The sequence below is a fragment of the Pleurodeles waltl genome, chromosome 6 (assembly GCF_031143425.1).
Source record: "Pleurodeles waltl isolate 20211129_DDA chromosome 6, aPleWal1.hap1.20221129, whole genome shotgun sequence".
Lineage (NCBI taxonomy): Eukaryota > Metazoa > Chordata > Amphibia > Caudata > Salamandridae > Pleurodeles > Pleurodeles waltl.
Window position 1 is genome coordinate 332,572,319 of NC_090445.1, and position 24,214 is coordinate 332,596,532.

Here is a 24,214-nt window from a genome sequence, read left to right on the forward strand (position 1 = left end):
AAATGTCTGCTGCTCGCATTTTCAGGTACCAGGGCTTCTCAACCCCATCAACGTCACCACTTTCTTGCCCCATGTTGGGCTACGTCGCTACAAGAGGCTTAGCTTCAGGGTCTCCTCGGCAGCCGATATCTTCCAGAACGCCATACGGGAGACGCTGTCCGGTTTGGGTGACGTCATCAATCTAAGCAACAACATCTTAATCTTTTCAGACACCTTAGAGGAGCATCACAAACACCTGAGGGCCACCCTTCTGCGGTTATCGGAGGTTAGGTTGACTCTGCACCGGAAGAAATGCGCTTTCTACCGCAACTCCATTGCCTTTTTTGGCTACATCTTCTCGAGGGAAGGGCTGAAGGTCGACCCCAGGAAGGTTAAGGCCATCGGGGGGGCGTCAGTGCCTCGCAACGCCACTGAGGTCAGGAGCTTCCTTGGGTTGGCAATGTATTGCGGGAGGTTCATCCCCAACTTGGCCACGCTCGCTGAACCTCTTTGGCACCTCATGAAAGTCAATACCCCGTGGGAGTGGGGCACAGAGACAGACAATGCATTCCAAGCGGTTAAAAGCACATTGTTGGATACTGCAGTCATGGCATATTTCCAGCCACGCAAGAGAACAGAGGTAGTGGTGGACGCCAGCATTGTTGGGCTGGGGGCCGTGCTCCTGCAGAAACAGAGTCACCAACTAGCAGTGGACGCCGGTGGCCTATGCCAGTAGGGCCCTCTACAACAGAGACCCGGTATGCACAGATTGAGTGGGAGGCGCTGGCCATCAGGTGGGCTGTAATCATTTCCACTTATACTTATGCGGACACGAACTTAGGATGGTCACCGACCACAAACCACTGGTATCCTTCTTTGCGGTCACGGCCAGACTTGCCCCACCGAGAATCGAAAGGTGGGCGGTGCTCCTCCAGGCTTACCAGTTCCAGGTCATCTACCTGCCAGGAGTCAACAATCCAGCGGATTATTTGTCACGCCATCCACTCCAGTCACGCTTGGAAGAAGAAGCAGAGGAGGAGAATGGGTGGATGGAGGGTTTCGTGAGAATGATCGTGAAACTGGCGTGTCCACAGCCCTAATGGTATCAGAAATCGCTGACGCTTCCTGTAGAGATGCTGTTATCGGCCGAGCCAAGGAGGCGTTGATCAATCGGTCGTGGAAGCATTTTCTTGACAGAACACCACTCTTGGAATCTCAAGATTGCTGGGCAATGCAACAGATCTGGAAGGTGAGGTCGGAGCTCTCGGCGAGTTTGGAAGGCCTCCTTCTCTGTGGACATTGTTTAGTTATACCCCGAAGTCTCCAAGACGAGTGGAGGAGTTAGCACACCAGGTGCATCAGGAAACAGCGAAAACAAAAGCCTGTCTCCTCGAAAAGGTATGGTTCTCTGGGATGGACGCCATGGTGGAGGACCTGGTGCAAAGATGCCACCTGTGTGCCATCACTGTCCGATATCCGGTCCCTGCTCCCGTGGTGACCGAACCGCCCAGTACTTGACCATGCACTAAACATGTACTCAGTATTTTTGCATGTACACCAGTAAATGATATGCAGATAGCCAAAACACCCAGACTGCAGGACAATGTTCCATAAACTGAGGCTCCTGAAGCATCAGTTAGCAGTCACTGAATTTTTGCATTTCGTACTGTAAATGTATACTGCCATAATGTATATCTACCACATAGACTTCAAAATGCATCTATGAACAACGTAGTTTGATTCATGCATTTACCTTCATATATACTTTTGAACATTTATAGATACATTTACTTTTAATGTTTTGTGCTCTTCCCCTAAACCCCAATTCTAAAACGGTCACTGTTGTTCAATGTGAAAGCCCATTTTGCTAAAACAGGTCCTCCTTCACACGGTTTATCCGGTTCCACTCAAGCAGTGCAAAACCTTTATTTAGCTAGCAGGCAGATAAATACTGAAGTTTTAAATTATCACCCAGCTGCATGTTAAGTAGAGAATATATATTATTTGGCCATCCCCCAAATAAATAATCACTTCAATGCTGAATAACTGTTTTGTTAAAAAGGATTTTTTTACACGAAAACCTTAATAAATTGCAAATATTTTTCTCCTGCATTGTCGAAGCCATCCGTCCTAGTACAGCCACGGGTACTTCACCAACAGTCAATCTGACTGATGTTCTCTTTGAGGGAGCACAAAATCCGCTGCATGGCTGATAGACACACAGGTGAGAGAGTTTGTGAATAGATGATTAAAGGGTGTTACTGGTAGTAAGCGTGCCACTCAGTCAGAGACCTCAAGTTTCACTCATTAGGATTTACAGCGCACTTAGGGGCATATTCACAAGCCCCTATCGCCACCAGAGTGCCAGGATGCTAAATTTAGCTCCAGCGCTAGGGGAAACACAGGAGTGCACCATATTTTTGTAAATACGGCACAACCCTTTGTTTTCTGAAATGATGCAGCGTGGCACTACCAATTTTGGCACTGCTCCGTACCACTTCCTTATAAATATTCCCCAAAATCTCACACTCAGCGAGAAATTTTAAAACCAACTCATGATGGGATTAAAGTCAAACTATAAGGGGCTCCAGAGGGGCGTGGTATGGCCACGGAAGAAGATGGCCGCTTGAAACGAGTGCTCCGTGAGGTGGCGGGGATCGGGCCGGGGACGAGGGCGCTGCGGAGGATGCCGCCGTGGCGGAGGCGATTTCCGGGGGCGAAGCGGACTTGCGGCCCCGGGTGAACTGATGCCGCGGGAGTGCGGCCTACGGTGGAGCTGCAAGCCGCTGCCTCCCGTACTCTGCAGGCCCGGCGCCACCCCCCAGTGAGGCCGGACTGGAATGGGCGCTACTTAGCGTCAGCCCAACTGTGGCCCCCCCACCCCCTCCCTTACCAGTTTATTGAACTGCTGCTCGTATGCGGCTTGTGGTGGGAGCCCGAGTCCGCGGCCTTCCATGATGACTGCCTACCGGATCTAGCCTGGCACCGCCCTTAGAACAACTGGAACGGGGCTGGTGCTGGGCACCATCAGCGGACCCATGCTGGGGGCTTAGAGGTGAGTCGCCCCTCCACTGGGGGCGCCGCCTTCCCTTCCCTGTACTCACCCTGCCTCCCCCAGCTGGAGGGCCCCTCCTACTACAGCGAGGGCCCATGGACCAACAGAGGCAATGACGACAACACTGGGGGCAAAGGGGAGAGATGGCGGATGAGCACCTTGGACACTTTTCAGCGATGGTTGACCTGCCCCTCCAGGATCTGCACGCTTGCTGAGAGCGGTGCCCCCACATGTTACTTGCTGCCTGAGACGGCCGTGAGCCCTAGACAGAGCAGCCTCTACCGGAGCCGGACGCAGTGAAGAAGGGTGCAGGATGCCACAGTCAGAGCGGCATCCCATCCTGGACCGCTCCCTGGACCTTATACTCTTTTCCGGCAAACTCGGATGGAATCTGACAGGCCTACTACAGTGACACTGTGGCGAAACAGGACCCCGTCTACCTAACCGTCCCTCGTCCTCCCCCCCATTTGCTGTACGGTTATCTCAGAGGCTCACTGGCGTTCTTGGAGGCCCTACATCATACCGCTGGGACAGCTCACGTCGCCCATGCCCCCCGCTTCCCTCCCTCCTCCCCCCAACTGAGAGTACCGGGCGTGGAGGGGAGCAACAACAACAACTGTCAGGAATCAGCCCACGACGTGTTGGGCAACCAGTGTTCTCCGCCTGCCGGGGTGCCCACACCCCTGGGCACAGAGACTGAGTCTTCCCCTCCTTTGCTGTCACGCCTCCCCCGCAGTGGACGAACGTCTACCTACTTCTGGGCTACAACCCTCTTGCTCTCTTGGGGCATGAGCTGTGCCGCAGGCTTGGACCGTGCTACCCACCGGTCACGCTGCTGAGAGGGCCGAGACCCTCCCACCCCCCCCCCCCCCATCCTGACCCACGGATTTTGACCGATTCTAACCTCAAGAGAGGACTGCTGGGACCCCTAGTTTCTTGCAACACCGCTACTAGGCTCTGCGGCAGGGCCAGAGATGCCAGGCGGCAGGTCGTCAACTAAGAACTCGGGCAAACCGGTAAGACAGCTGCTCTTTTCTGAGGCCTTAGTTCATTCGAAGGTGCCACCCCCTACCCCAGCGGCACTGCCACCTGCCCGACACCACGCAATGGCAGATTCTGCCCAGGAAACCACCATGGATCGTATCCTCCCAGAAATTGCGGCGGTGAGTCGCAGGCGGGAGGGGATAGACAGTGCAATGGTCTCATTGACTGCGGAAAATAAATCCATCCGTCTGGATATTGCAGGCTTCCAGTCCAGCGTGCTGGGGCTGGAGCAACGGGTGACAACGCTAGAGGCCCAAGTCGCTTCCTCTCGGGAAAGAGACCAAGAACTCCTGTTTCTTTGCAGCCAGATGACAGATTTAGAAGACAGGAGCCGGAGGGACAAAGTCCGATTCCTAGAATTTCCCGAAAATGTTGAGGGCGAGGACATTCATGAGTTCTTGAGGGAGACGCTACCCAAACTCACTGGCATAACCTTCGACCCTCCCCTGGAGTTCCAAAGTGCACACAGGCTGGGCCCCAGGAGACCCGACGCGGCCACCCATCCCCGACCGATCATAGCCTGCCTCCTTCGCCATGCACAAGCCCGCCAACTCATACAGAGAGCACGCACACATGGTCCCTGTCAGATGGACGGACAGGAGATCCGAATGTCAGCGGACTTCTCTAAGGAAACCAGTGAGCGTCGAAGGGCATTCCTAGCCCTCTGACCCAGGTTACGCCAGATGGAGGTGAAACATGGTCTGTTCGAACCGGCGAGAATCTGGATTATGAAAAATGGTATGTCTAAAGACTTCTATGACCTGGAGGACCTACACTCTTTTCTGAGTGGCCTGCTGCCCATGGACACTTCCACCCCAAACCCACCTCGGGACCCAACAGTTGCAGACCAGAATGCTTTGCCTCAAGACCTTGCCCCAAGATGGTCAGGGTTTGACCGCCACCCTACTGTCTCCCAACCAAGGGGACGAGACTTGGAGAGACTCATGAACAGCCATGATGACAGAGGGCAGGTGCTGCATGCGGTGGCGCTCCACATGCAGGTGGCGCACAGAGACAAGTCTCGTTCCCCCTTGAAGCCCCCTGCGGAACCCACTTGAACTAGCTATTTCCTACTGGGCTGCAAGAAGTAGAGAGCCTGAGGACCCTGCCCCCCCCGGACTTGGGACGGCAGACCGCTCACCGATCCACTGGCTGGCTGAGTACCGATCTATATTACTGCATAACGTTGGTTGTTTTATTATTATTATACAGCAATGCTCTACTACAGACATAATAGGGGTACTGAATAGGTTCATAGGACTATCCAGTCCCCATTGGGACTGTTGGCACAATGGACATTGCATACTTTCTGAACCTGGTAGCCCCACAGTTCATTTGTTAGCTTCATTATAATGATAATTGATCGATCATTTGTCACTTCCGTATTTCTTAGTGTTATTGTTGCAATATCCATATGGTCAAGTTTTGCATCTCTTTTGCCCTCTTTCTCTGCCCGCGGTCTACTCCGTTTCCCTCCCCTCTTTTCCCCCTCACCCCTGATGTGCATGCAGCAACATTGACACCATAGCGGCTTTCGGTACCTCTGACCAGAGACGCAATACTAGACAGGATTGGACTGCTGGACATCACCAATAACGAAGACAGGGCCTTGCAGTCTGACATAATGCAGGACAACGGCCTGGTAGACTTCTGGAGACTGACACACCCGGCTGATAGGGAATATACCTTTTTATCACCTGTCCATGGTACCCAATCCCGATTGGACTATTTTCTTATCACACATAGGGGGTGATTCTAACCCTGGCGGTCGGTGATAAAGCGGCGGCCAACCCGCCAACAGGCTGGCGGTCCAAAAAATGGAATTCTGACCCTGGCGGGAACCGCCAACACAGACCGCCACTTTAACACTCCGACCGCCACGGCGGGACAAACAAACAGCGCGGCGGTCACCGCCAACAGGCAGGCGGCAGACAATGTACCGCCCACCCTATCACAACTCACCAATCCGCCACCTTTTCCGGGGGGCGGGAGCACCGCCGATAAAAACACGGCGGAAACAGACTGCGAACGGGAAAACGCTCACCTCTACGCACTCCACGAGGACGGAGGACAGCATGGAACCCGAATTGAACATCCTACCTGCTCTCGTCTACCTGCTCATCTACCACGAGTACGAACTCCACCGCAGACGTCAACGGTGAGTACTGCACCTACGACACACAGGAGGGGGGGAGGAGGAAAGGTTACGGGCACACACATATGCGACCCCCACCACCCCCCCAAGATGTACACACCAATGCAGAGCAACAAGTCACAGTGACACCACCCAAACACCCGTAAAAAATACAATGGCATAACCAAATTGAGAATAAATATTTATGTACATAATAGTTTCAGAAAAGTATTTTTCAACCATCATAAATTTTTTCAGATAAACAAATTATTTACACAGCAGTGGATAACTGAAGGAAGTAGTCCTGCACATCTTACGAATCCATCATGTCCGTGGGCCAAAGTGTAGCGAAACAAGGGCAAAGCCCACACAGGAGACCTGAGTCCTTTGGAGAGAACACTGCAGGGGCATCTGGTGACAAAACTACAGGCACCTCAGGGGGAAGGGAAGGGGGGGGCACCACAGCCACATGAGTCCACGACGCCAGATCCACGAAGGGCACACCATGCCCACTGCCATATCCTGGGGAGTGCAAAGCCACAGTCTCTCAAAGTCTCTACAGTGGGTGGCTTGCCCACCGTGCCATCCTGGGGAGTGCAAAGCCACAGTCTCGCAAAGTCTCTACAGTGGGTGGATTGCCCACTGTGCCATCCTGGGGAGTGCAAAGCCACAGTCTCTCAAGTCTCTACAGTGGGCGGCTTGCCCACTGTGCCATCCTGGGGTGTGCAAAGCCACAGTCCATCAGGTGGATAAATGTCCCCACTGGACAAGGAGGATGCATGGTGGGCACAGTGAACCCTGAACAGTGCCTGACAGGAAGGGCCCAGCGGAGCGGTGCTTGAGATGAAGGGCCCAGCGGAGTGGTGCTTGAGACGGCGGTGCCCAGCGGAGCGGTGCTTGAGACGGCGGTGCCCAGCGGAGCGGTGCTTGACAGGAAGGGCCCAGCGGAGCGGTGCTTGAGACGGCGGTGCCCAGCGGAGCGGTGCTTGACAGGGAGGGCCCAGTGGATCGGTGCTTGAGATGAAGGGCCCAGCGGAGCGGTGCTTGAGACAGCGGTGCCCAGCGGAGCGGTGCTTGACAGGAAGGGCCCAGCAGAGCGGTGTTTGAGATGAAGAGCCCAGCGGAGCGGTGCTTGAGACGGCGGTGCCCAGCGGAGCGGTGCTTGACAGGAAGGGCCCACCGGAGCGGTGCTTGAGATGAAGGGCCCAGCGGAGCGGTGCTTGAGACGGCGGTGCCCAGCGGAGCGGTGCTTGACAGGAAGGGCCCAGCGGAGCGGTGCTTGAGATGAAGGGCCCAGCGGAGCGGTGCTTGAGACGGCGGTGCCCAGCGGAGCGGTGCTTGAGATGAAGGGCCCAGCGGAGCGGTGCTTGAGACGGCGGTGCCCAGCGGAGCGGTGCTTGAGACGGCGGTGCCCAGCAGAGCGGTGCTTGAGACGGCGGTGCCCAGCGGAGCGGTGCTTGACAGGAAGGGCCCTGCGGAGCGGTGCTTGAGATGAAGGGCCCAGCGGAGCGGTGCTTGAGACGGCGGGGCCCTGTTCAGCGGTGCTTGTCTTCACGGCGGGGCCCTGTTCAGCGGTGCTCTTCTGCACGGCGGGGCCCTGTTCAGCGGTGCTTGTCTTCATGGCGGGGCCCTGTTCAGCGGTGCTTGTCTTCATGGCGGGGCCCTGTTCAGCGGTGCTCTACTGCACGGCGGGCCCTGTTCAGCAGTGCTTGTCTTCACGGCGGGGCCCTGTTCAGCAGTGCTCTTCTGCACGGCGGGGCCCTGTTCAGCGGTGCTTGTCTTCATGGCGGGGCCCTGTTCAGCGGTGCTTGTCTTCACGGCGGGGCCCTGTTCAGCGGTGCTCTTCTGCACGGCGGGGCCCTGTTCAGCGGTGCTTGTCTTCACGGCGGGGCCCTGTTCAGCGGTGCTCTTCTGCACGGCGGGGCCCTGTTCAGCGGTGCTTGTCTTCATGGTGGGGCCCTGTTCAGCGGTGCTTGTCTTCACGGCGGGGCCCTGTTCAGCGGTGCTTGTCTTCATGGCGGGGCCCTGTTCAGCGGTGCTTGTCTTCACGGCGGGGCCCTGTTCAGCGGTGCTCTACTGCACGGCGGGCCCTGTTCAGCGGTGCTTGTCTTCACGGCGGGGCCCTGTTCAGCGGTGCTCTTCTGCACGGTGGGGCCCTGTTCAGCGGTGCTTGTCTTCATGGCGGGGCCCTGTTCAGCGGTGCTCTTCCAGCCAGTGTAGGGAGTCAGACCTGGCCTGGACAACCTGCTCACTCGCCCTCCGAACGTGCAGTGTCAGGCCCCTTCGGAGACGGAGTCCTGGGCCCTTTGGTGTCGTCCCTTGCAGCCGGGATGGGGCGTGTGGGGCCTTCCTGCTCCGCGCTCCTGCTGGCTGGCCTCTCCGCCCTGCTGCCCTTCCGCTCCTTAGATGGGGCTCTCTGGTCCTTGCCTCCCCTGGCTGTTGTGGCAGGTGAAGTGGCCGGAGTCACCTCTTTGGGGGCAGCCGTCTCAGTCCGCTCACGTCGGCCCTTCACTTTCCGGGTCCTCTTGCCTGGGGGGCGGCTGCCAGTCCCCTTGCTGCTCAGTGAAGTGTCACTGCCGCCAAAGGGTGGACTCCATATTCCATGCACCACTTGTACCTTAGAAGCTGGGCTGGTGGTGGCTGAGGTGCCTTTGGGACTTTTCCCAGATGGAGGGGGTGGGTCAGGGGAGGGAAAGAGGTTAAGATTGGAGAGGTAATATTTCTTTGGACCAAGGTAAAGGGTAGGAGTAGTGGAGATAGAAGTGGAGGAAGAGGATGTGGTTGTAGGAGAGTCAGGTGTGCTGTCTTTGGGTGCAGGTGACTGAGACGTAGGCTGTCGTGAGGTGGTTGGCTGTTGTTTGGGTGTCTGCCTGCGTTTATGTGTCTTGGAAGAGGGGGTGACAGACACAGTGGGAGAGGACACAGGGGACGTGTACATGGCAGTGGGGGTGGTGACTGCATGTGTGAGGACTGTAGTGGAGGGTGTGCTGGTGATGGAAGAACTGGCTGATGTTGGTGTGCATGGAGGTGTGAGTGTAGACGTCACAGGGAGGGAGGAGGGAGACGAGGAGGAGGGGGACACAGAGGTGGTAGTGACTGTTGGTATGTCTGCATCTGGGTGTTGCTTGGGTGAATGCTTGTGTGTTCTGTGGTGCTTATGTTTGGATGAGCTGGCCTTGGGTGTTGAGGTGTGTGCAGGCTTGTCTGATGGTGTGGATGGGATAGGCTGAGGAACAGGAGACAGAGAAAGGCTGGAGGCAGTTAGAAGAGGGAGACTGGAGACAGGGACAATGGCTGCCGTCAGTGCTGAGGCCAGAGAAGTGAACGCTCGTTGATGGGCAGCCTGACCCGAATGAATGCCCTCCAGGTAGGCATTGCTCTGTTGCACCTCCCTTTGCACCCCCTGGATGGCATTCAAAAGGGTAGTCTGCCCAACAATGAGCGTCCTCACGAGGTCAATGAGCTCCGCACTGAGGGCAGCAGGGGTAACAGAGGCAGGGGCTGAGGTGCCTGGGGCGAAGGAGACGCGCGCCTTCCTGGGCGAACGGGCACGGAGCGAAGACTGAGGGGCTGCTGGGAGGGCGGTGCTGGTGCGCTGGGTGGCGGCTGTACCTGTTGTTGCGGGGGGCACAGATGTTGCCGCCCCCGCTAGGGAGCTCCCAAACGAGGACGTGTCCGTGTCGCTGGTGTCTCCACCGGCCCCCGTTGTGGGGCTCCCCTCGCCCTCCGGATCACTGGTGCCCTCGGTGTCTGTGTCAGTGCCCACCGGGGCCTGGTGACCTGCAGCTCCCTCGTGCTCCGACGCCAATTCTCCTCCGCCTGATGATGCTAATGCACAAGAAACAAAGAATAAGGGTGGGGGGAGAAATTAAACAAAGTTGAGTGCATGCCTTGTCAATAGCCTTGGCGGAGAGGACAGACACAGGTGCCTCATGCACTAAGCCCCGAACTTGGGGTACACTACTCTGTACTTCTGACTAGGCCAACAGGTCTAGGGACAACAGACGCGCTCATGGGTGATGTTGGACCATGGATAGCTGCACTTGGCACCCTACAGAGGTGGTGGGCGGGGGCACAGGGCCATGTCTAAGGGAGGGGACTACACTACAGAAAGCGCCCTGGCCTACTGTCACCCACAGCCCTCCTCCCCCACCCAGACGCCTCCACTGCGCGTAAAGATAGGAGAATGTGCTGATACTCACCCCCTTGTGTCTGCTGTGATGTCCTCAAGCGCCCATCCAAATCAGGGTAGGCCACCGCCAGGATCCAGGACATCAGGGGGGTCAGGGTACGACTGGCACCCCTCCTAGGTCGGGAGGCCATCCCCAGCAGTGACTCGGCGGTCTTTCGGGTTCCGCGGCGGATGTCCTCCCACCTCTTCCGACAGTGGGTGCCCCATCTGGTGTAGACCCCCAGGGCCCGGACTTCCTTGGCGATGGCACGCCAAATATCGATTTTCCGATGGGCGCTCACCTGTTTGACATGTACAGGGTGGGAAAGAGAAAACGTCACATTTCTGCATGTTTGGAGTACATGCCCCCCCCCCTCCCCAACCTTGCCATGTGGCCCATACTCTCATCAGTCGTGCGTTGCATTCCTCATTTTCTCCCCACCCCACCAACTGACAGCCACCCCACTCCACACAGGCATTACCCATTCAATGTGCACTCAGTGTACTCACCTGTTGGTCTGGAGGACCGTAGAGTAGCGCATACTGGGGGAGGACCCCGTCCAGAAGTTTCTCTAACTCTTCAGACGTGAAGGCAGGGGCCCTTTCCCCAGTCGCAGCAGCCATTGTCACTTCCAGACCGAGTTCACAGCAGCAGTTGCAGTATAGGTCCTCTCCTGTGGATGATCAGGTCTCGAGTGATTAATCAGATAGAAAATGGCGGTCACGCCCACGGCGGTGCGTACCGCGGCAGTGCGTACCGCGACCGCCGGCGCACATCGTCATTGGCTCCTGAATCCCATAGGGTTCAATGTTAACCAATGCGACTTCGTACAGCGGTCTTCGACCGCCTACCGCCACGGTGTGCCACGCCAGCGCATTGACCTCACATCCCATTGTCCCACTTCACAGGTCAGGCAGCCGCCATTTCAAGGGCCCACATGGCTTAAATTCTACTGCGTCACACAGGCCTAGGCCTTGCTTTTGCACACATACAAACATAGCAATCCATAAATTTTCGTGTACTGTGCAAGCTGTGTTGTACGTACCTGTGAGTTGATTGACTCAGTGCTCCATGTTGTCCTTCCTAGGCACCGTCCGCTGGGACTTGCGAGGAGAAGGAGGAATCCTCCCGTGTACCGGCCGCTGGTTGACCTGTCGACAATGGAAGAACGCCATATAATACTTCGATACCGACTTGACCGAGCCACTATATATGAACTGTGTGCCCAGCTGGAGCCAGACCTGATGTCACCCATCCGCCAACCCACAGGAATTCCCCCTCTAGTGCAGGTTCTATCAGTCCTCCATTTTTTGGCAAGTGGCTCATTCCAGACAACAGTGGCCATGTCATCTGGAATGTCTCAGCCTATGTTTTCAAAGATTCTGTCCAGAGTGTTGTCTGCCCTGATGAAACTCATGAGGAGCTACATCATATTCCCAAGAAGAGGGTGATTTGCCCACAGTGAAGGGTGATTTCTATGCCCTTGGACATATCCCCAACATCATTGGTGCCATTGATGGGACCCATGTGGCATTAGTACCCCCAAATGACGATGAGCAGGTGTACAGAAACAGGAAAAATTACCATTCGATGAATGTCCAGGTGGTCTGTTTGGCAGACCAGTACATCTCCCATGTTAATGCCATGTTCCCTGGGTCAGTGCATGACGCGTATGTTATGCGTAATAGCAGCGTCCCCTATGTGATGGAACAGCTACAGAGACAGCGTGTGTGGCTAATAGGTGACTCTGGTTACCCCAACCTGCCGTGGCTATTGACCCCAGTGAGGAATCCCAGGACCAGGGCAGAGGAACGGTACAATGAGGCCCATGGGCGTACTAGGAGGGTCATAGAAAGGACCTTCAGCCTCCTGAAGGCCAGGTTTAGGTGCCTGCATATGACAGGTGGATCCCTAATGTACTCACCAAAGAAGGTGTGCCACATCATCGTGGCCTGCTGTATGCTTCACAACCTGGCTTTGCGACGCCAGGTGCCTTTCCTGCAGGAGGATGGTCCAGATGGTGGTGTCGTAGAAGCCGTGGAGCCTGTGGAGAGTGAAGAGGAGGAAGACGACGGGGAGGAAACAGACAACAGGGAAGCTGTCATACAACAGTATTTTCAGTAGCACACAGGTAAGGTTCAGCCACGCCATTTCAAATTTACTTAGAGCCTCATGCATCTCAACTTTATGTATTTCCCCCCAGCTCTTTTAAATAACATATTCTTTTTCCCTTCCCTTCTCAGTGCTTAATGACTCATAGCCCGACTTCTGCTTGGTTTGGCCATGTACTACAGCGTATTGACATTGGTATGTTGTCATCACTAACTGACATCACATATTGTGAACTGTTATGTGTTGTACAATTTTTTGAGAATACAGCATGACTCCAAACGGTTTTCTGTGCAATAATTGTTTTATTTTGTGTGCTTAGATAATGGTACATTATATTAAAACTGTGATGGGTGGGGGTGGAGTAATGTCCATGGCAGAGTCCAGTTCTCAGTCTGACAGGTGTATTGTCCATATGCCTGTGGAAGGATGGAGCAGAGGCTGTTTGAGTTTGGACAGGGTGGCAATGTGGGACAGTGTGATGACTTCTGGGGGTATCTCATGCTGGCGGTGGTCTTGGCATGCTGCTCTGTTTTTTTTTTTTATCTTAGGCTCCTCTTGCGGGGTGGTTGTTCTTCAGCAGGAGGTGGGGTTCTTGTGGCCTGTCGTTGTGTGTGGGCCTCCTGTCCACTAGCGCCGGCGGAGGTGGTAGGCTGTTCCAGGCTAGTGACAGTGGCCCTGTGTGGTGCCACATGGTCCCGCAACGTGTCTTCTATCCTGTTGAGGGCCTGGACCATGGTCCCCATGGCGGTAGCGATGGTGGTGAGTTGGTTGCTGAACCCCATGTAGCGTTCTTCCTGCTGTGCCTGTATCTCGGTGAACCTGGCCAGTACCGTCGCCATCGTCTCTTGGGAGTGGTGGTATGCTCCCATGATGGTAGTGAGGGCCTCTTGGAGAGTGGGTTCCCTGGGCCTCTCCTCCCCCCCCCCTGTCGCACGGCAGCCCTCCGAGTTGCCCTGTTTGCCTGGGCCTCTGTCCCCTGGACGGTGTGCCCACTACCACTGCCCCCAGGTCCCTGTTGTTGTTGGGGTGTTGGGTTAGCCTGGGTGCCCTGTAGTGGCAGACACACCGCTGCTTGACCTGTCCTAGAGACAGAGGCATGGGCCCGCTGGGTGGGAGCTGTGCTGTTGTTCCCAGAGGGGTTTGGGTCTGCTGTGGCCCGTGTCTGTGTTTGGGGAACCCACTGCCCAGAGGTCCCCGATGGTCCGGGCGGGTCATTAGCTTCCAGGTCGACAGAGCTGCTGTCATCACTGGGGGCCTGTTCCGGGGGTGGGATGGACATTTGAGGACCCTCCTGACCGGTGTGTTGGCGTTCGGGTCCTGCATGGGGTGAGAGAGTATGGTTATTGTTTCTGTGTGTGAAATAGCGTGCGATTTATGGGTGCCCTTGTCCCCCAGTGCAGGCATTCCCTTGTGGGTGGTGTTGTGAGGGTGGTTTGTGGGGGGGATGGGTATGTGCAGTGGTCATGCTTAGGTAATGGGTGTCCATTGTTTGTGGTGGCATGCAAGGGTTGGTGATGGGTTGGGTGGGATGTGCTAGGGAAACTTTCTCAGGGATGATGTGTGATGGGGGTTGGGGGTGAGGGTGGGGGTGTGGGTTGGCATGCTGGTGGGGTGGGGTGGATGAAGTATATGAGATAGGACTTACCAGAGTCCATTCCTCCGGGTACTCCAGCGAGGCCCTCAGGATGCAGGATGTTTAATACTTCTTGCTCCCATGCTGTGAATTCTGGTGGGGTGGGTGGGGGTCCTCCGCCAGTCTTCTGCACTGCGATGTTGTGTCGCGACACCATCGAGCGCACCTTCCCCCGTAGGTCGTTCCATCGTTTGCGGATGTCGTCCCTATTTCTGGGATGCTGTCCCACCGCGTTGACCCTGTCCACGATCCGCTGCCATAGCTCCGCCTTCCTTGCTATAGTGGTGTGCTGCACCTGTGAGCCGAAGAGCTGGGGTTCCACTCTTAGGATTTCCTCCACCATCACCCTGAGTTCTTGGTCTGTAAAGCGTGGGTGTCTTTGTGGTGCCATGGGGTGGTGTGGATGAGGTGTGGGGTGGTGTATGTAGTGATGAGTGTGTTGGTGTGTGGTGCTTTGTGCTACTATGTGGTGTGTGTGATGTTGTAGTGTGCCTCTGTGTGTCTGGCTCTCTATTCTCTGATGTGTCTCTCTCTCCTTCGTCTCTGATTTTTGGTTGTAGGGGTTTGTGGGTGATGTGGGTGTGTGTTTTATATTGTGTTGGGTGTGTGGGAGTGGTGTTTGTATGTGTATCAGGTGTGTGTATTTCAAATTGTCCAATGTGGTAGTGTTTTGTAAAGGTGTGTGTATTTTGACCGCGGCGGTGTGTACCGCCAATAGACTACCGCGTTTGAAAGACCGCTGCGTGGATTTGTCGGTCGTAATGGCATGGGCGTATTTCTGTTGGCGTGGCGGTGGAGGTTTGGTCATCTCCAGTTTATCGCTGGCCGCTGGTGTGGCGGACTGCAATGGAGGTCGGATTTTTGGAGGTTTGGCAGTTGTGGGTCAGAATGTCCGTAGCGGCTAACCGCGGCCGCGGCGTTATTGTGGCGGTCTTCTGACCGGCGGTAAGTGGCTTTTACCGCCGAGGTCAGAATGACCCCCATAGTCTTGTGGCACACACACAGGATGCTCGCATATTGGGTGGAGGTTTGTCCGACCACTCCCCGATCCTTTTAGCCATCCAGCTGGGTCTGGTGTCCCCAGGTCACAAACCATGGCGATTTGCTGTTCACCGCTACCGAACCCTTTCAGAGAAGACGCAACTGCAAGCACACGCATCCACCCGGAGAAGACAGATTCCCTGTGGAATTCTACAAGTGGGTGGGAGAAGAAACGCTAGATGTCCTACATGGGGTGCTAACTGAGGCGTGTCAGATGGACTTTTTGGGTGCGATCTCCAACACCGCCATAATCGCTGTTATAACAAAACCCGGCCGGGACCTTCTGCTTTGCGGCAGTTACCGACCCATATCCCTCCTGAATGGCGATATTAATATATTGGCCAGTGTCCTGGCGAATCGCCTGCGCAAGGTCATACCGTCTCTCCTACACCAGACGCAGGTAGGTTTTGTGCCGGGGCCGTAACTCAAGAAACCATCTCTGTACTCTCTGTCACGCCCTTTTGGGAGCTCCGACCATGCCGGAGGCCACGCTGGCACTGTCCCTTGATGCTGAAAAGGCATTTGACCGCATAGAATGGCCATACTTATTTGCAACATTGACGAAATTCGGATTGGGTGACCAATTTATTTCCAAAGTCCGTCTGCTATACGACCATCCTAGGGTGTGGGTCAACTGCGGGGGCTTCCTGTCGGATCCTTTACCTATCTGTAGAGGAACCCCGCAGGGGTGCCCCCTATCCCCCCTTTTGTTCTTGCTGGCGTTGGAGCAGCTGGCGGATGCCATCCGAGCTTCCCCCAGGATAGTGGGCCTCCCTCTGAACTCTATCTGTACGCTGATGATGTCCTGCTCACAATAACCGACCTTGACCGTTCACTGCCTGCCCTCATTGTGATTATTGATGATTTTGCTCCCCTCTCTGGCTATCGGGTGAATTGGGACAAGAGCGAGGCCCTCCCCCTTTCACCGGGGACGACGAAATCAGCACTCCTGGGCTTCCCATTTCACTGAACCCCAAAGCACCTTAAATATTTGGGGGTCTTAATCAACCATGGCCTAGAACCTATGGCGGCAGACAACCTGGATGCCCTCATTGCACGCATGAGACTTGACTTCGACAAATGGGCCCAGCTAGGCCTCTCCATGTGGGGCAGGCTGCAGGCGGTACGGATGGTCACGGTGCCATGCTTCACCTATGTTCTGGGACTTCTACCCATCCAGATACCCCTCTCCACGTCGAGATCGGTGGACGCAGCAATCAGGTCCTTTGTGTGGGGCTCTATGCGCCCACGACTAGCACCGGCCAAACTAATAGCACGCAGATCACACAGCAGAATGGGGCTCCCCTTGGTGGAGCATTACGTCTTAGCCCTCCACCTGTCACCATTGGCCGCTGCCCTGTCCGACCCCGCAGAATCACTACAGTGGATATCAGTAGACAGAGAATTGCTATCCCACAAAGGAGGCCTTGACGGCCTTTACCGCACGACTTCTGCACCCTCTAACGATCTGAATCCAATTTTGAAGGCGACAAGTGTAGCATGGCAGAGGGCCCATCGCCTTCTGGGGGTTCACCCCTTTCTCCACGCCCAGGCCCTATTGTGGCGCAATGATATCCTGCGCATAGGAGGAACGGCTCTTAACTGGCCGCAATGGAGGAAAACCGGTCTTAACCACCTAGTCCAGGTGCTGGAGAACAGCAGGCTCAAACCCTTTGCCAGTTTGCAGGAGGAATTCCACCTCCATCCTGCACAAGAGTGGAGATACTTGCAACTCCAGCATTGCATGCGTCAATACCCCGACATTGCCCGACAGGGGCTGCAGCCCTCACCCATAATAGCTTACCTGAAGACATGGGGGAAGCACAAGGGTGTAATGGCTGGCATGAACGAGGTCCTTACAGGTCACCTATACTCACAGCCTGTCCTAGATAAACTGTGTCTACAATGACAAACCGGCCTCCAGCAGACTTTTGATATGGAAGATTGGGTAGACACGATAGAAGCGTTAGACAGAGGCACGCACGAGGCTCTCTTAAAGTTCTGCCTCTTCAGGATACTTCACGATTGGTACTGGACCCCAGTGAAGTTACACAGGACCGGCCTCCTCCTGCATGCGTCATGCTGGTTCTGCGCAGAACACTGCTGCGACTTGCTCCATGTACTCAGTAGCTGCCCGTTGGTACAACCTCTATGGAGAGCGGTTGAACATATCTTGGCGGAATCCATGTCGCTGCCAACCCCCTTACCCCTCTCACTAATCATGCTGCACGACACGAACTCCCTCCCGGCCTTATCATGACCGCAAAAAAGGCTTCTACATACAGCCCTGGCAACTGCAAAAATTTGTATCTTGTGGCACTGGAGATCTGCAACTCCCCCCGCGCCTGAGGAATGGATTGTGGCAATGACTAGCATATCTTCACATGAGAGAGTCATTTATAACCTCCAGGATCAGGCTGCCATCTTTGCTCAGGTATGGGCCCCTTCCTTTTAGACGTCTCGGATGCATCGTCGTCGTCGCCATTACTGACCCTCAGTTAATTTTCCACACCTCTCATTCCCTCTCCCCCCCCTACTCCTGCCCCCCTCCTTTCTCCTTTCCACACTCCCCCCCTACTCCATGCCCTTGCCCTGGGGACACTGCAATCGCCCACCTGGTCTCTCTACTCCCTCCACCCCTCCACCCTCTCCCTCCCCCTCCCCTCACCTATATATATATATATTCTTTTATTTTATTATCTTTCTTCTTTCGACACCAGTCCCCCCAGCTCCCCTGTTTTCCCCCTCTCTCTGTGTTTCTCTTTCTTGCCTCTGCCTTCACTTCCCTCCCCCCTTTCTCCTTCCCCGCTTCTCTTTTCCTTTTTCTTCAGTTTCTCGACAAGCCCTGCATAACCTGGAGATATCCCACCTTTTCCCCATAAATATCTTCATAGTTCTTCCTTCTAGAATCGTACAAACGCCAAGGTGCTGCTTTCCCCTGCCTTTGCACCTGCCCGATAGACTCTGCGGCAGGACGGATTACGTTAACGACAGTTCTACAGAACCTTTGTCCATATCGATCATCACTGACAGAGGAGATAACGCATAGGGATTCAGGGATCATGAGGCAGACCCACCTCAGAATATTACCCAAACATCCCCGCCGTCCCCAACCCTCCCTTCGGCATTGGTCTTTCCATTTACTATCGCTGATCGCCCCCATCCCTGTTATTCTCTTTTTGTATTCTTCTTTTCCTGTCACCGTTCGAATATTCCGTTGATCATGCATACGTCTTGTTTATTCAGTCTCTTCTGAGTCAACGCTCCTATGATTTTCGGACCATAATATGTGAGAACCATTATTTGTTAGTCTTTGTCTTTTTTTTTTGGGTTTAATTCTTGTTTGTTGATGCTGTATTACAATGTATCTTTATTGCTATCCTCAACAATAAAAAAATTACAACACAAAAAAAAAGGGGTCTGCAGAATGTCTTCTCTCCTCAGGGGAGAGCTCCTGCTCGTTTGGTTGAGGGGAGGATCCATCTTGCAAACACCACACCAATGTTGTACATTTTGGCAATGATACATGTTCCATATTTCATCCAGACACCTGTATTTCTGATACATGCAGTGAGATGTTACTTTGTGTATCAATATCACTGAGGCGTTGGTGTTATTTTAATCATGTTACCTTTATTTTGAGAATTACTATTATTTTACCCGCCCCACTTTGTAATTGGTACAAATGCTGCATGACAGCCCTTTCTGTGATGTCCTCAATCTGGTAATCAGTTCTCAGTCACAAGAACTTGAGAGCTCTGCGTGGTATGGTACAGATCGGCACAGCAGGAGTAATACACAGCTGGAGAGGTTATTGGTTTGGATTAGAGACATGGAGAGGTTATTGGTTTGGCAGAGGGACAAGTGGAAATGTTATTTCCCCTTTACCTTATATTTTGGTGGAGAGTGTTTAGGTGAACGAAAGCTTAAACTATCACATTTCAAGCTTTAAAAGTTGCAATTCATCTGTATAAACGGCCAGAATAGGCAAGTATGGTTTGGGTATCAGGACAGTTGGGGTTGGAACTGAGGTTCTGGGCCTAGAGGATAATTTGGTACATGATTATATGGATAAAGGCAGTTAAAGAAACTGTCTGGTCAATAACACTTTAATATTATATGATTATGGGCCTGATTACAACTTTGGAGGAGGTGTTAATCCGTCCCAAATGTAGCGGATATACCACCAGCCGTATTACGAGTCCGATAGGATATAATGGACTCGTAATATGGCTGGTGGTATATCCGTCACTTTACCGTCACTTTTGGGACGGATTAACACCTCCTCCAAAGTTGTAATCAGGCCCTATGTCTTCTGTCCCAGCTGTGAGAGGAGATCAGGAAGTGGATGGTTGTACTGTATGCACTAGCTGTCCACTTAACAGGTGACTTTCTTTGTCTTGAAACAGCTATTGGAAGACGAGGCCATGACAAAATTTATAATGAAGGCCAACAACGTCGTCAGGTAAATATTTTTGAATTTCCAGGTGTTCAGTAAGATGGGTGTGTCAGAAATGCATTGGAAACCAGTCAGCCACAGTAGGCTTTTCCAGCCCTGCTAATTAAGAGTCGCAAAAGTTATTGTCTACCGTAATTATCACACTTTTAACCCATAGATCTCTTTGAAACCAACTTTTGTTCGCCTGGAAACTGTGCCTTCAGTAGTTTAAAAATAGAATTGCACCAAAACAGAGTACACAACAAATCCCTCTGCATGCCTGACCTTGCCCCCTCGAAGATCATTGTGCATCTCCACCAAAAGCCCATACATGTAAACTGAGGTAGAGGTGCATCTGTTGGAAGTATCTGATTTGCGTTGGACGGAGTGTGAGTGCAGGAATGGGGGTGTTAAGCATATAAGCTAAAAGTATAGTGGCACTGCACATGGGGAACATTTCAGGTTTGTCACTTGTAGATGTTGATGGCCACTGTATTTGCTTCAGCGTTCTGAGGTTGGCCCCTCGGGACTGGGATGAGCTCTTCATTGACAAACAATGACCCATTATTACATTTCTAAGGTGGGATGGCTCAGGTTTCAAAAAGGAACGAACTTGTTTGCATGCCTGATTTCAAATGGATGCCAGTATATCTGAGACCCACGTACCCCATTGATTCTTGTCTTTTTCCTGTTGTCCCCCCAGATTGGGAGAGCCAAAGGACTATGGTGGCGTTGTATCTTTCCTCTGCTCACCTGACGCCTCCTACATTACTGGAGAGACTATTGTGGCTGCTGGGGGTGCCATCTCCAGACTCTAACAGCAGATGTGTAGTTCAGGGTTGTTGATATGAATGTTGGCACATTCCGAGATAACCTGTCCTGATAGTGACTGAAAAAGTATACTGCTTATCTGACCTGTATCCCTTAAATAAAGGCAAGGCTAAGGCGGCAAAATAAACCATCACACTTCAGTCTTTATGCTTCTGAAAGGCTGTCAGGGCTGGCAGTAGTGTGAGTCAGATTATAAACTGAAGACTAATTTGTGATTGACCCTGTGTCAAGCCCCATCAGCCTATCTAAGCTATAAGATATGATGAATCCTCTTGCAAGAAACTCTTTTTTGCAAAGGCAGCAGCCGTCTACATCATTAGTAAATTTGACAGTTTAGTCATGGAGATCAGAGAAATTTCTTAATAACAAGACACCCACAAATGTGTGTGACATATATTTCTTGAGTTAACTAAACTAGGGTCCCTTTACTGTCAATGTAAGCTAAGGTCCCTTTACTGTCAGTGTAACAAACTGGAAAATGTTGCGGTGTTGACAATTTAACTACTTCTGTTGCTGATAAAATAAAATAAAGGATGTCTTGCTTTACAGAGTGAACACCTAGTCATTGATATAATAAACTGCAAAGCAATTTATTTTTTATGTGTGTAATAAACTGGAGAATTACTTTTGGTCAATATATTAAAGTCCATGTGTATTGCAGGTGCTATAATAATTGAAGGAAATCTCGAACTTTTCTAAAGGTACACTAGAATTGTCTGTAAGTGATAGTACAATGAATGCTCCATTTAATTTTAAAGACTCTTTTTCCATTAATAGTACAACTAAGGGGTTATTTATTGGAGTGTTGGTGGGCCACACAGCTTCCCGCCCACTAATCTGGGGGCTTCCCGCTGCACTCTTGAGCCTTTTTCACCCAAAGTGCTCACACTGACATGAAACAGAAAAACAACTCAAAATGTCTCTAATGAGCAGGGAATGTTGTGCCATTTCCTGCTAAGGTCGGAAAAACGGAGCAACAGAAAGTTCACCTTAAATTACAAATTCTCATGTTCACACAATGTGGCAGATGGGCCACTAGGAAAACATTTCTAACAGCAAACGCTGCGTCATGAGGATGTAGGTGTACTTCCGCCTCTAAATGAGGGGGGTATTAGAAGTTATGGTGGAGTAGGAGCTTTGCCAATTTAGGCAAACCAACCTGATGTCTGCTGGATCCCCTTACTGTGAAGCCGTCCTCTGATACAGACAACATGAATCCTAACTTCCATTAACCCTACTATAGGTGCTTGTATTTATCAACATTTGAATCCAGCTCAGTATTCCAATAACCACCTGTAGCACGAAGCACGTTTCTCTAGAACCAACCAGTCTACTTGTCTTTTTAATGAGGTGCGTCCCCCATCTCTCTGCCAATGCACAAAATTAGAGCGAATGGTCCTCTTTAAGCCAGACATACCCAATCACAATTCACCATACGAATATCAACTAGTTAAATTCTCAAAATCCGAGCTATAATAAAAACTTTGGAAACATTTTTTAAGAGAATATTCAGAAATACTAGTCTTAATAAAAATATTTATTTTGGGCCTTAAATGGTATAGGTGGTCATTACGACCCTGACGGATTACTTCCGCCAGGGCCGCGGGACGCGGTGGCACCGCCGACAGGCCGGCGGTGCCCCGCGGGGCATTCTGACCGCAGCGGCTTAGCCGCGGTCAGAGAAGGGAAACCGGCGGTCTCCCGCCGGTTTCCCGCCGGTTTCCCGCTGCCCCCAAGGAATCCTCCAAGCCGGCGCAGCTTGCTGCGCCGGCTTGGGGATTCCGACTCCCCCTCCCGCCATCCAGTTCCTGGCGGTTCTCCCGCCGGGAACCGGATGGCGGGAGGGGGAGTCGCGGGGCCCCTGGGGGCCCCTGCAGTGCCCATGCCAGCGGCATGGGCACTGCAGGGGCCCCCGTAAGAGGGCCCCAAAATGTATTTCACTGTCTGCCTTGCAGACAGTGAAATACGCGACGGGTGCAACAGCACCCGTCGCACCTTCCCACTCCGCCGGCTCTATTACGAGCCGGCATCCTCGTGGGAAGGGAGTTTTTCCCTGGGCTGGCGGGCGGTCTTTTGGAGACCGCCCGCCAGCCCAGGGAAAAACTCATAATACCCTCCGCGGTCTTCTGACCGCGGAGCGGTATTATGGAGGGCGGAATTCTGGCGGGCGGCCTCCGCCACCCGCCGGAATCGTAATCAGGCCCATAGTGTTTTGGGAGGAGACTTGCACGATACATGTTTTTATGTGAATTCACATGCCGCAAGGCAAGGGAACATAGTATTGAAAGCATAAACACACATTGGCAAATCAGTAGTTCTAGCGTTGACAGTGAGTGAGGATTATTTTTAATTATTTATTGCAAGCATATGACGAAAAATAAAAACATTTATTTCTAAATTTGGTGACCGTATGCTTGCAGCAAACCTTTTAAACTAAGTTTAAAAAACAGTTTCATATGATTTTAATTGAATATGGATGCTTCCTAGCAGGCAGGTGTACTTTTATAGAAACTTTGTTTAGTTTAAATGAATCTGACTGAAAATGTGCTTCTTATTAGCAAAAAGTATACATCCTATTGGCATTGAATTACTGTAGCCCATAGTTGTACTTTAAACACACATGGGTGACAAAAGGCATTAAAAAATTATAAAGTATGGTAAGAAAAACAGATTTGGCAAAATCAAGTACTAGCCTGCCAGCCCGGGCACTGGAGTGCTCATCTTTTTATTCTGATGCACGCATTAGGAGTTAAACAGCAGACACTCAGATTGCAAGACAGCCATTTTCTGATACTGGCTGGCTGATTAAGCCATGCTGTATGCTGTGGTGGGCATAAGCAGACTGTGAATAGCAGTCAAACAGGCCAATGGATGAAGAGGGTTCACTCTCCTCCTCCTTTCCCTCATCTGCGACCATAAGCTTGGTCATGTCTGCCCCGTCTTGGTGAGCGTTCATTCTGTTTATATGCAGGATCCTATGGGGAATTCCTGGAGTGCCAAGGTCCACCAGGTAGGTGACCTCACCCTCCTTCTCCAAAATGGATAGGGCCCAGTCCACTTGGCCTGGAGGGCCCTAGGAGCCAAAGGCTCCAAAACCTACATCAATTAACCTGGGTGATACTCAGGTATGGTAGCTTTCTGGTTATGCTAGAGCTTCATGAACCTTTGGCTGGCCTCCAGGTTGCTGCTTGCCTTCTTCATGTAAACAGCCATATGTAACTGCAGGCCCAGCACATAATCAAGCACATTCTGTTTGGACTGTTTGAGAGGCTTTACCCAAGATTCTCTCACCAAATACAATGGGCCTTTTATAGGCTGCCCAAACATTAACTCAAAGTGGCTGAATCCAACTCCTTTATGGGGTACCTCACTGTAAGCAAACAGCAGACATGGGAGGAGGACATTACATCTCAACCTGAATTTGTAAGAAAAACCCATGTCCATGCCCCTCAGGGTCTTGTTAAATCTCTCCACCAGACCATTGGTCTGGGGATGATATGGGGTGCTAAACTTGTAAGTAACACCACGTTCATTCTACATCACCTTCAGATAGGCAGGCATAAAGTTTGTTACCCTATCTGAGGCCACCTCTTTGGGAAAACCTACTCTGGTGAATACACCAAGTAGGTCCCTAGCCACTGTGGGAGCAGTGACTGTTCTGAGGGGCATTGCCTCTGGATACCTGGTGCATCTGTTGCCTGAGGCAGTTGGTGGGTCTAGGGAACCAACAATGTCAATCCCCACCCTCTCAAAGGGACTCCCAACCACTGGTAGT

The 24,214-nt window shown here is 52.7% G+C and overlaps 1 protein-coding gene across 1 annotated transcript in view; it reads left to right on the forward strand.

The window, feature by feature from the left end:
• Positions 1 to 20,985, forward strand: part of LOC138299703 (dehydrogenase/reductase SDR family member 4-like) — a 244,332-nt gene extending 223,347 nt beyond the window's left edge. The window contains exons 8-9 of the mRNA XM_069238200.1: positions 19,580 to 19,635; positions 20,312 to 20,985. Coding sequence (XP_069094301.1) covers positions 19,580 to 19,635; positions 20,312 to 20,426 — 171 coding nt within the window. The 3' untranslated portion in view covers positions 20,427 to 20,985. The remainder of the gene's footprint in view (positions 1 to 19,579; positions 19,636 to 20,311) is intronic.
• The last annotated feature ends 3,229 nt before the right edge of the window (positions 20,986 to 24,214 follow it).